This window comes from Aquarana catesbeiana, linkage group LG07 (assembly GCF_042186555.1).
Source record: "Aquarana catesbeiana isolate 2022-GZ linkage group LG07, ASM4218655v1, whole genome shotgun sequence".
Lineage (NCBI taxonomy): Eukaryota > Metazoa > Chordata > Amphibia > Anura > Ranidae > Aquarana > Aquarana catesbeiana.
In genome coordinates this window covers 323,880,913-323,894,286 of record NC_133330.1, presented here as the reverse complement: position 1 = coordinate 323,894,286, position 13,374 = coordinate 323,880,913, and the positions used below count along the sequence as shown (strand labels likewise).

Sequence of the window (13,374 nt, the reverse complement as noted above, 5' to 3'; positions counted from 1 at the left end):
TGATAACCATTCATTCACTACTTTGGTCCGACTTTTATGCAACTTGAGGGTCATAGACTTAAATGTTAACCCTTAAGCTGTGTACACACGGGCGAACTTTTCGACCGGACTGGTCCGACGGAAGGAATCCGTCGGACAATCCGACCGTGTGTGGGCTTCATCGGACCTTCAGCTGGCTTTTTCTGTTGAAAATCAGATGGACTTTAGATTTGGAACATGTTTCAAATCTTTCCGACGAACTCGATTCCGGTCGAAAAATCAGTTCGTCTGTATGCTAATCCGACGGACAAAAAAGGACGCTAGGGCAGCTATTGGCTATCAACTTCCTTATTCTAGTCCCTTCGTACGTCATCACGTTCAAACCAACGGACTTTCGAACGGACTTTAGTCCGTTTGTGTGTGGGCAAGTCTGGTCGTTCGAAAGTCTGTTGGAAAGACCGTCGGACCTTTGATGCTGAAAAGTCCGCTCGTGTGTACGCGGCATTAGAAGTTGCATGAAAGCCGTACCTGAATGTTATACAATGCAACTTGTGTGCAACAGTTGTCCATTATCACCGTTTCAAAGCCAAAGTCGTATCCAAGTCGCACCCATCCACAGTTGCGTTAGGGCCTAGTCGCTATACCCTATATCAGTGACGGCGAACTCTGCAGTGTAGTTGAACATCATGAGAAATGTAGTTCTAAAACATCTGGGGTGTCAAGGTTCACCATCACTGCCCATTATCATATTTAAAAAAAATATATATTTAAAAAATCCGTCATCATAATCTGGTTACATCATTGTCAGGAGGCAGCGATCTGTTTGAAAAACTTTTTTCAGTATCGCTTCCATGTGTTGCACAATTATTTTAATGCTTTACGAGCGGCTGATGATGTATAATTGTCTTGCTCCACTCCGCCATCTCCATGATTAACCCCCGATGGGTGGGGCAAAATGCATCAGAGACGGGGCTCAGGTCGTTCGTCCTCTCGTCCCCAGGACGCGGCTTTCTCCGCTCACAATACACACAATGGAACCTCCCAAACCATAACTTTGAGAATCCTGAATGTGTCCTTTCCATATCCCTTTCCTAATCTCACACCATGGCAGGACCTCGCACTGTCACACATTATTAAATGATAGCACTTATGTAGACAATGAAGATCACGTACCTTTAACATATCCTCTTGTCTTTTCTTTTTTAGGATAAAATCTATACTAAGGCTCTGGGTACCCAAATATCTATATGAAGAGTACCCCAATGTTAGGAACAGTGTAGCAGTGCAGTTCCTACAGGTAATTGTGTTTTATATTAAGCTGCTTTAAGCCTTTACATTTGTCATTATGTAGAGAACTGCCTGAAATGTCATGTTCTGTTTTGTATGGTGGTCTCACTGCACAGTGTGCTGACAACACTGCCTCCGCCGCACTGAAATCCCAAGCGGTGTTGTCAGCCCTGCCTGTGTTCACCCCTCTAGACCAGGGGTGTCCAAACTTTCTAAACAAAGGGCCAGTTTACTGTCCTTCAAACTGTAGGGTGGCCGGACTGTGGCCAGTAGAGGGAGAAAATGTCTTGGTGTCAGTGGGCGTAAACAATGCCCCATCTTTGGTATTAGGGGGAGAAATAGTGCCCCATTGTTGGTATCAGAGGGAGGAGTAGTGTCCCATTATTGGTGTCAGTGGCAGTAATGGTGCCCTATCATTGGTATCAATGGGAGGAATTATGCCACATCATTGGTGTCAGTGGTAGAAATATTGCCCCATCATTTGGTATCAATGGGAGGAATAGTACCCCATTGTTGGTGTCAGTGGCAGTAATGGTGCCCTATCATTGGTATCAGTAGGAGGAATAGTGCCCCATCATTGGTGTCCCTGGGATGAATAGTGCCCCATCATTAGTGTCCCTGGGATGAATAGTGCCCCATCATTGGTGTCAGTGGGAGGAATTGTGCCCCATCATTGGTGCCAGTGGGAGGAATAGTGCCCCATCATTGGTGTCAGTGAGAGGAATAGTGTCCCATCTTTGGTGTCAGTGGGAGGAATAGTACCCCATCGTTGGTGTCAGTGGCAGTAATGGTGCCCTATCATTGGTATCAGTAGGAGAAATATTGCCCCATCATTGGTTTCCCTGAGAGGAATAGTGCCCCATCATTGGTGTCCCTGGGAGGAATAGTGCCCCATCATTTGTGTCCCTGGGATGAATAGTGCCCCATCATTGGTATCAGTGGGAGGAATAGTGCCCCATCATTGGTGCCAGTGGGAGGAATAGTGCCCCATCATTGGTGCCAGTGGGAGGAACAGTGCCCCATCATTGTTGTCAGTGGGAGGAATAGTGCCCCATCATTGGTGCCAGTGGGAGGAATAGTGCCCCATCATTGGTGCCAGTGGGAGGAACAGTGCCCCATCATTGTTGTCAGTGGGAGGAATAGGGCCCCATCATTGGTGCCAGTGAGAGGAATAGTACCCCATCTTTGGTGTCAGTGGGAGGAATAGTGCCCCATCATTGATATCAATAAAAAGCATAGTGTCCCATCGCCGGTACAAGTGACAGGAAATATCCAACTATTGCTGACTGTGTGGAGAAGAATACCCCAAGGGCCAGATAAAATCAAGCAAGGGGCCACCTGTGGCCCCCGGGCCGCAGTTTGGAGACCACTGCTCTAGACCATAGGCGTGCCCAGGGGGCCACCAAAAGAAAGCTCTATTTGTGTGAAAAAAAATTTAAAATTTTCATTTGGGTACAGTGTTGTATGACCGCGCAATTGTCATTCAAAACGTGAAAGCTGAAAATTGGTCTGGGCGGGGGGGGGTTTAGGTGCCCAGTAAGAAAGTGGTTAAATGACATTTTCCTGGGCCCCAAAAAGGTAAACAAAGGGGCCCGGGATGTGAGAGCAGAGGAGGAACTTTTTTCATTTTTGGGGCGTAGGCAGATAAAGTCAGTGCTGCTGTTCTGCTGCACCTTGTGGGGGGGGGGGGGGGGGCAGAGGCGGGGTTGGGGGGACCCCATCAGGAAGGCTGTACGGGGGCCCAATGATTGCTAACAGCAATGGAGGTTTCAGTTCATCTCAAAGATGTTCAGTTGATGTCAGGGCTCTGTGCAGGCCATCCAGTTCTTCCACCAAACTCAATAAACTATGTCTTTGTAGTGCTGGCTTTGTACACAGGGGCACAGTCATACTGGAACAAAAAAAGGGTCTTCCCCAAACTGTTATCACAAGGTTGAAAGCACACAATCGTCTAAAATGTCTTTTTATACTCTAGCATTAAATGTACCTTTAATTAAAAATGCCTGAACTCAATCATTTAAGGGAAGTTTACAAGCTTTTGGCTACATAGTTACAGTATAGGGAATAGTATAGGGAATAGGGATGTCATATTTTTTACTAAATTCCCTTTTGCATTGTTGTGTTTCTGTAAGAAGCAATGGGCTGCAGTCAGTCTATCTGCACCTCAGCAGGAGTGATCTCTAAGTGTGGAGTGTATTTGCTCTGCCACTTGCAGTTTGAGCTTGCTCCAGCAGGGTGTGCTAGAAAGGTGTCATTCTGTGTTATGAATGTTTAACCGGTTCACGTATTTATATATTATTCTACAGTTCTGCATAGGGGGCATGCGCACGCGCACGCTGCTTCTGCTGTGATTAGTCACAGCAGAAGCCGATCAGCGGGTGCCGGCCAATGGATGTGCACTGGCACCTGCTAATCCCAGAGGAGAGATATAGGACGGAGCTCTGCATATGTAAACAATGCAGAGCTCCGTCCTGTCAGTAGGCATGTGGTGGATTTTGTTTCTCTGCAAAGCAGGGAATTAAATCTAGCACATCCCTTAGGAAAAGTAGCAGCACACAGTACACGCATAAACACTGGATAGGCACACATTTAACATTTTGATCACCCTAGATGGTTAACTCCTTCCCAGCCAGTGTCATTAGTACAGTGACAGTGCATATTTTTTAGCACTGATCACTGTATTAGTGTCACTGGTTCCCACAAAGTGTCAATTAGTGTCAGATTGTCCGTTGCAATATCGCTGTCCCGCTATAAGTCACTGATTGCCACCATTACTAGTATTAAAAAAAAAGAATAAATATAAATTCCATTATATATCCCATAATTTGTAGACGCTATAACTTTTGCGCAAACCAATCAATATACGCTTATTAGGATTTTTTTACCAAAAATATGTAGCAGAATACGTATTGGCCTAAATTTAGATTTAAAAAAAATGTATTAGATATGTTTTATAGCAGAAAGTAAAAAATTTTATTTTTTTTTTTGCAAAATTGTCGGTCTTTTTCTGTCTAAAGCGCAAAAAATATAAAAAACCCAGAAAGAAAGCTCTCTTTGAGAGGGAAAAAAAAGACCTACATTTAATTTATGTACGGCATTGCATGACCACGCAGTTGTCCATTAAAGTAACGCAGTGCAGTATTGCAAAAAATGGCCTGGTCATGAAGGGGAGTAAATCTTCCAGAGGTCATGAGGTTAATGACCTAGCCAATCAGCAGGCTTGGGGGGCCTGTTGATGTGTGTTGGGGGAACTTTTTGGGGGAACCATATTTGGCACTTTTCCTGTTCCGTCTTCTCCCCCCATGCATTTCTGCCCCGTGAGGCTGTCACTGTGAAAGATCTGTCTTTCTCTCCAGGCCTTAGGGCCTAGGACAGGGGTCTCCAAACTACGGCCCTCCAGGTGTTCAGGAACTATAACTCTCATCATGCCTAGTAATGTCTGCGAATGGCAGAGTTTTACAATGCCTCCTGAGACGTCTAGTTCCGCAACAGCTGGAGGGCCGTAATTTGGAGATCCCTAGGCTAGGAGATGGAAAGAAATGAGGGATTTCTCCTCCTGCGGGGGGTATTTTTGAAGATGCTGGCTGCTGGAGTTCAAAGAGTACCTGGCATGGCCTCGAGGAAACAACTGTGGTTGTCCCTCCAGAGGGAAGAGAGAGCCTTAGGGCCCTTTCAGACAGGCTGTCCAATTAGGTTCGCCTATCAGTTTTTCAGGCGGACCTGATGGGACCCTCCAGTCTCCCCTATGGAGGGGCGGATGTTAGTGGTGACATGTCCGCTGACATCTGCTGCTATCTGATCTGATCCTGGTACGCAAAAACCAGACGGATGGTGGTCCTATTTTCTATCCGCCTGGCGTATCGGATCAGATATGATCAGATGAAGAATGGACAGGCGGTCCTTTTTCATCCGATCTCCCCATAGAGGAGAGTGGGACTGTGTCCACCACCGCTCTGCACAGAGAGGAGAGTGGGACTGTGTCCATCTCCGTTCTGCACAGAGAGGAGAGTGGGACTGTGTCCATCACCGCTCTGCACAGAGAGGAGAGTGAGACTGTGTCCATCACCGCTCTGCACAGAGAGGAGAGTGGGACTGTGTCCATCTCCGTTCTGCACAGAGAGGAGAGTGGGACTGTGTCCGTCTCCATTCTGCACAGAGAGGAGAGTGGGACTGTGTCCATCACCGCTCTGCACAGAGAGGAGAGTGGGACTGTGTCTATCTCTGCTCTGCACAGAGAGGAGAGTGGGACTGTGTCTATCTCTGCTCTGCACAGAGAGGAGAGCGGGACTGTGTCTATCTCTGCTCTGCACAGAGAGGAGAGTGGGACTGTGTCCGTCTCTGCTCTGCAGAGAGGAGAGTGTTGTGATGTTTACTCATTTATAAGCATGTTTACAGGAGCGTAAATGAGTATATTACAATACGGACAATGAGAAAGGATTTTACTTGTCTATATGCTTACGCACTTTTACTCGCCTATACTGAACATTAATCAGGTCTTTACACACAGTTTTTGTCCCCTTGCACATGGGCGTCACAAGTTCCTGAGCAAACATCAGTAAATGATGATGCCCATGTGAAAGGGGCCTTAGCCTCCAGAGGAAGTTCGCATGAACTCGGAAAGAACATAGACACTCCATGCAGATCACAGGAATTAGAGTTGGGCCTAGAACCCCATGGCTGCAAGGCATCTTAACACTAAGTCTGTAATCCAGACTATTATCCATTGAAATAATATATCTTATTATTTTTCAATCCAGGAGAAACCAGAGGACTCTGTCTCCTTCCCCAACCCATCATACAGTGACCCAGAAATCACAGATGTACAGGAAGCCCTACAGTTTAAGTATGCCGCCATCATCAGGGAGACACCCGAGGCTCACCCACTTCTTCAAACCACAACAGATGATACTGTGGTGGAGCTTGTAGATAAGGTTGTCCCACTTATGACCACAACAGATGACAATATGGTGGAGCACATGGCTGAGGTTGGCCAACCTCTTCAGACCACAGCAGATAATTTCACAGAGCAAACATCTGGCTATCGCCCAACAGATGACAATAAGGTGGAGCACATGGCCAAGGTTGGCCCACCTCTTCAGATCGCAATGGATAATATGACAGAGCACATGTCTGGCTATCGCCCGCAAGCTGCCCGACCAAACCTACAGAGTCAGGATTCATACTGTAGTCCCTTCCATTTGTTGGACATTCAGAGAGAAGCTCCAAGACTGGATGGGCCAATTGATGGCTCAGATAGGAACGACACCTTCCAGATGGATTTCAGTTTGTTCCAAGGGATGGACCTGCAGGTACTTCATGATGGAGCACTGGAGGATGACTCTACTTCCCTGCAGGTGATGGCCAGTATGGCCGCATGGAGTGAGCATCAGAAGTATCGCGACCTCACGGAAATGGCAGATATACTGAGCAGTAAGCTAAATTGCCACTTACTGCTGGACCACAGAGGATTACAGGACACAGATCCGTACTTTCCACAAATGTTTGCAAGGGGAACATAATATGTGTGTGGCGTATTGTTCTCATCAGACAGCTTTAAAGGAAACCTTAGACAATATGGAGGTTGCTATTGCTGAAATTGCTAGTTGCCTGGCTGTCACGAATACACTCTTGCTTTACTACTTCGAGTCATTGGTCTGCAAGAAGTATGCAGATCGGGAGTTTTGACCTCACTGACTTTCTGATTTGCATCCTTATTCCAGGTCAATGACTCAACAAAGTATTGAAAAGGGATGACTGAGACTGAGAATTTTCATTTCACTGCAGTTTTCTATGAAAATTGGGAGATTTCGATCAGTGAAGACAGCGGAAGGAAGTGAGATGAACTCTCCAACAGCAACTCTGACAAATTAGAAATGCTTTTCTTTCGTAGACTAGAGAAAGTTTAGAACCCCTGTAATTGACGAGAGGGGAGCTTTCCCTGTTGCAAAGCTCCCCTCTCTTCCTGTCTGATGAAAATGTCATCAGGACATTCCTGTGAAGGGAAATCTCTCTAAGGAAGCCTCTAATGCAGCAGTCTCCAAACTTTCTAAACAAAGGGTCAGTTTTATGTCCTTCAGACTTTAGGGGGGGCTGGACTGTGGCTATCGGGAGTAGAAAATGTCCCCGAATCAGAGGGAGTAAACAATGCCCCATCTTTGGTGTCATTGTGAGGAATTGTGCCCCATCGTTGAGGTCATTGGGAGGAATTGTGCCCCATCTTTGGGGGTCATTGGGAGGAATTGTGCCCCATCGTTGAGGTCATTGGGAGGAATTGTGCCCCATCGTTGGAGTCATTGGGAGGAATTGTGCCCCATCGTTGAGGTCATTGGGAGGAATTGTGCCCCATCGTTGGGGGTCATTGGGAGGAATTGTGCCCCATCGTTGGGGTCATTGGGAGGAATTGTGCCCCATCGTTGAGGTCATTGGGAGGAATTGTGCCCCATCGTTGGGGTCATTGGGAGGAATTGTGTCCCATCGTTGGGGTCATTGGGAGGAATTGTGTCCCATCGTTGAGGTCATTGGGAGGAATTGTGCCCCATTGTTGAGGTCATTGGGAGGAGTTGTGCCCCATCGTTGAGGTCATTGGGAGGAATTGTGCCCCATCGTTGAGGTCATTGGGAGGAATTGTGCCCCATCGTTGGGGTCATTGGGAGGAATTGTGCCCCATCAATTGGGTCATTGGGAGGAATTGTGCTCCATTGCTGGTGTCATTGGGAGCAAATGTGCTCCATCATTGGTGTCATTGGCCCCATTGCTGGTGTCATTGAGAGGAATTTTGCCCCGTTGTCTGGGTCATTGGGAGGAATTGTGCCCCTTTGTTGGTTTCAGTGTGTGTGTGTGTGGGGGGGGGATTGTGCTCCATTGCTGGTGTCAGCGGATGAAATGGTGCCCCAAGGGCCGAATAAAAGCAAGCAAAGGGCCACCTCTGGCACCTGGGCCACAGTTTGGAGACCATTGCTCTAATGGATAGCAGTAAGGGTTCGTTTACACTAGCATTGCCCTCTTAAGTGCGATATACAGTGGATCACTCTTGAAAGGGTGTTTGACAGGTGGTGAGCTGGCATTGTATCGCCTCCTTGGCAACCAGTTTAACCCCTAAAAGCCTGCACTGGTTGCAACGCAGCCCCATTTAGTTGAATGGGTTGTGTTTAGAGGGTGGTACTGGGGGGAGAAGATATTTTGCCTTGTCGCAATGCAAAGCATCCCAGCTGCGGCATGTGTACACCTCTGTCCATACTGGGGAGCAGTAGGGGGCTCCAAATACGTGATCCAATGTGTTTTTACCACTTCCTAACCACAAATGTAAATAAAGCTAGGCTCCTCATTGGCCTAATTTTTTTTACAATTTTATACACAGGAAGCTAAAAACAGATAAGGCTCAAATACACAAAAAGGAAAAAAAAACTCTAAATGAAACAAGCATTCTGTAAATAAAAGAAAAATAACAAACCCATTTTATTTATTTTCAAGAAAATTTCATACAGTAATTTCTTGGCAAAATCTATTTCGCTAAAACTACTCCACTGATCCTCAACCAGGCAACTCACAATTTCAGGAGGTCAGGGATGGCAACCTTCATACACTATATTACCAAAAGTATTGGGACACCTGCCTTTACACACATGAATTTTAAGGGCATCCCAGTCTTCGTCCGTAGGGTTCAATATTGAGTTGGCCCACCCTTTGCAGCTATAACAGCTTCAACTCTTCTGGGAAGGCCGTCCACAAGATTTAGGAGTGTGTCTATGGGAATGTTTGACCATTCTTCCAAAATGTCTTGGTATGCTGACGCCTTAAGAGTTCCCTTCACTGGAACCAAGGGGCCAAGCCCAACCCCTGAAAAACAACCCCACACCATAATCCCCCCTCCACCAAATGATTTGAGCCAGATGAGCGAGTTTGGGCTGGAGGAACTTAACTGGCCTGCACCGAGTCCTGACCTCAACCCGATAAAACACCTTTGGGATGAATTAGAGCGGAGACTGCGAGCCAGGCCTTCTCGTCCAACATCAGTGCCTGACCTCACAATTCCGATTCTGGAAGAATGGTCAAACATTCCCATAAACACACTCCTAAACCTTGTGGACAGCCTTCCCTGAAGAGTTAAATCTGTTATAGCTGCAAAGGGTGGGCCAACTCAATATTGAACCCTACGGACTAAGACTGGGATGCCATTAAGTCCATGTGAGTGTAAAGGCAGGCGTCCCAATACTTTTGATAATATAGTGTATATCTCTCTGTGCAAGTTAAACTTGAAACGTGTGACATAGCATTAATTGGGGTAAATGTCTGTCTGTTTCCAGAGGCATTATTGTCATTAGTGGTTCTGATCCACTCCAGTTCACAGCTTGTAAAAAGTTCTTTAAAGTCAACCTTTGCTCTGATAATAGGCTTACCCAAGCCGCTCCTTCCCAGCAGCACATCCTCGCTTTTCCTCCTCTCCCCTCCTGCTCTGATCACCTGTGGGACTGAGGAAAATAAGTCCTGTGTAAGCTCTTAGTTGTTCTGGTTGGAGCTTACACATGGCTAAGAACCCTCCCTCTACCCTCATGTGACAGCACTGCGGTCTGACGATTGGCTGTTCAGGCAACCAATGTTGCATTGTGGGAGGGACAGGAGTGAATCCTATGCTCCCCCCCCCCCATGGAAGCTCCAGGTTGTGCCTTCAGCCCAGGTAGCTGAACGGAGCGGTGAAGGAGCGAAGGGATCTGTTGGGAGGGGGCATTAAAGCCTAAGTCTGGGCAGGAAAAAAGACTGAACTCCGGGAAAAATGGTTTTGTAAAATGTTATATTGGGGCCAGTGTGGTTACTTCTAATGATTGCTATGAGAGCTACTGAGAAGGTTCAAATTGTCAGTGCTATTCCAAGTAGGGTTGCCACCTTTTCTTCAAGCCAAACCCGAACACTTTAGCGGCCTGGGACACCTTTGGGTGCCCCAAGGAGAGTACTAATTTGGTGTCCATAGCGTGCCGCAGCGAACAGTGGGTGTGGCCAAATTGCTCTTTCTGACACCATCACCCTGCCACCCAGTGATGCCGAACTTGCCCCAAGACAGAGGCCTGCAGCTCCCGGATGGCAACAGATTTGTGTGACTATCTTGGTTACTTGAGGAGCCACTGCCCGGTTTGAATAATTACATAGTTACATAGTAGGTGAGGTTGAAAAAAAGACACAAGTCCATCAAGTCCAGCCTAATAATGTGTCCGGGTTTCAGTCTGCCTGAAACCTAGACACATGATTCAAATCCCTGACTGTCCGGGTGAATCCCGGACAGGTGGCAACCCTAATTCCAAGCTGCATACAGCCTGAGCTGTGCTGTCCTGGTTGGTGCCGCTGTGACTTTCCGTCTCGTACAGTTCTCATAGCAGGATTGCTCGCTCAGCACCTCCTCCATTTTAAGAACTTCAATGAATACAAGTTGTTCTGTGATTCCACTACATCTTGTCCAATCACAGAATGTCTTGTATTAATTTTAAAAGAATACAGGATGTTTTTTAAATGGAGAAAGTGTCCCGCTGTGAGAATTGTACGAAAAGGGGAGTGGCTTCAACACTCAAACTGTATGTGGAACGGACTTACCACTGACAATTTGCGTAGCAGACATGTGCAGTTCGTTTCGTTCCAAATTAGTTTTTTAACGAATTTTGACAAAATCATTCATCCAGAAATATCCGAATTAACGAAAATCCATTTAATAATTTTTTCGTAAAATATTCATAAATTCGAAATTAGAAAATCTGAAATAATAACTAACTAATAACTTAACTATTATCAACTATTAAATGATAGGTATTGGAATTTCCTTTCGAATTTGGCTGTTAGTGAACGCAACGAATATGAATTTATCCGAACTTACGAGTTATCCGAAATAACGAATGCCTTAGCTAAACGAATGGAACGTAACAAATTAATAATAATAAATAACAATAATAATTATTATTATTTATTAATAATTTGTTCCATTCCATTTGTTTAGATGCGGCATTCGTTATTTCGGATAATTCGTAACTTCGGATGAACTCGTATTCGTTACAATTCCAATAATTCCACTACCTATAATTTAATAGTTACGGTATTTATTCTTTCAAATTTTCTGATTTTCTAACTATTAAATTATAGGTATTGGAATTTCCTTTCAAATTTGGCTGTTAGTGAACGCAATGAATACGAATTTATCCGAAGTTTTGAATTATCCGAAATAACGAATGCCGCATCTAAACAAATGGATTGGAACAAATTAGTAATAAATAATAATAATAATTTTTATTATTATTATTGTTATTTATTATTATTAATTGATTACGTTCAATTTAATTTAATAGTTAGTTATTATTAGTTAGAAAACCCAAAAATTTGAAAGAATAACTAACTAATAATAACTAACTATTAAATTATAGGTATTGGAATTTCTTTTCAAATTTGGCTGTTAGCGAATATAACAAATACGAATTTATCCGAAGTTACGAATTATCCAAAATAACGAATGCCACATCTAAACAAATGGAATGGAACAAATTAATAAAAACTTTTATTATTATTATTATTATTGTTATTTATTATTCATTTGTTCCATTTCATTTGTTTAGATACAGCATTCGTTATTTCTGATAATTCGTATTCGTAACATTCACTAACAGGCAAATTTTAAAGGAAATTCCAATACTTATAATTTAATAGTTAGTTATTATTAGTTAGTTATTCTTTCAAATTTTTTCGGATTTTCTAACTAATAATGAACGATTACATAGTTGGTGAGGTTGAAAAAAGACACAAGTCCATCAAGTCCAACCTATGTGTGTGATATAATTAAATTATAAGTATTGGAATTTCCTTTCAAATTTGGCTGTTAGTGAACGTAACAAATACAAATTTATCCGAAGTTACGAATTATCTGAAATAACGAATACCGCATCTAAACAAATGGAACGTAACAAATTAATAATAATAAATAATAGTAATAATAAAAAGTTTTTATTATTATTGTTATTTATTATTATTAATTTGTTACGTTCCATGTGTTATTTCGGATAATTCGGAACTTCGGATAAATTTGTATTAGTTACAAACACTAATGCCCCGTACACACGGTCGGATTTTCCAATGGAAAATGTCCGATCGGAGTGTGTTGTCGGAAATTCCGACCGTGTGTGGGCTCCATCGGACATTTTCCATCGGATTTTCCGACACACAAAGTTGGAGAGCAGGAGATAAAATTTTCCGACAACAAAATCCGGTCGTGTGTACACAAATCCGACGGACAAAGTGCCACGCATGCTCAGAATAAATAAAGAGATGAAAGCTATTGGCCACTGCCCCGTTTATAGTCCCCACGTACGTGATTTACGTCACCGCGTTCAGAACGATCGGATTTTCCGACAACTTTGTGTGACCGTGTGTATGCAAGACAAGTTTGAGCCAACATCCGTCGGAAAAAATCCTAGGATTTTGTTGTCGGAATGTCCGAACAAAGTCCGACCGTGTGTACGGGGCATAACAGACAAATTTGAAAGGAAATTCCAATACCTATAATTTGATAGTTATTATTAGTTAGTCATTCTTGTGAATTTTCGGATTTTCTTTCTTATTTTGGGATTTTGAATTCTCAAATTTACGAATTGCGATCATAACGAATAACCCGAAAAACAAAAAAAAAAAAACACAAAAAAGAAATGAAACAAAGACAATGTAATTTTTCGGCAGTGCACATGTCTATTGAGTAGCCCTCTGGATGTTACATTGCAATCAATAGAGGTTGGCCCAATCTAAATTAAATAAATAAATACTTGGAGTTCAGATTTAATATTGTATCACTCCCTCAAGCCGATCAATAATCTAGTCACGCAGGGATGTCCAAACTACGGCCCTCCAGCTGTTGTGGAACTACACATCCCATGAGGCATTGTTAAACGCTGACATTCACAGACATGACTAGGCATGATGGGAATTGTAGTTCCTGAACAACCGGAGGGCCATAGTTTGGAGACCCCTATCTGGGGGATTGGGCTAGCATAGAGCCAGAAGCAGCTCTAGGCTTTGTGAGGCCTTAGGCAAAACTTAGACACGAGGCCCCACTCACACCTATAATGTAAAAAATAATCAAAGCAATAA

The 13,374-nt window shown here is 44.0% G+C and overlaps 1 protein-coding gene across 1 annotated transcript in view; it reads left to right on the top strand.

Annotated features, from left to right (window-relative positions):
• The window catches only part of LOC141103792 (interleukin-12 receptor subunit beta-2-like), a 91,874-nt gene extending 79,690 nt beyond the window's left edge, over positions 1-12,184 (top strand). Inside the window, exons 14-15 of the mRNA XM_073593779.1 lie at positions 1,186-1,276; positions 6,024-12,184. Coding sequence (XP_073449880.1) covers positions 1,186-1,276; positions 6,024-6,785 — 853 coding nt within the window. The 3' untranslated portion in view covers positions 6,786-12,184. The remainder of the gene's footprint in view (positions 1-1,185; positions 1,277-6,023) is intronic.
• The last annotated feature ends 1,190 nt before the right edge of the window (positions 12,185-13,374 follow it).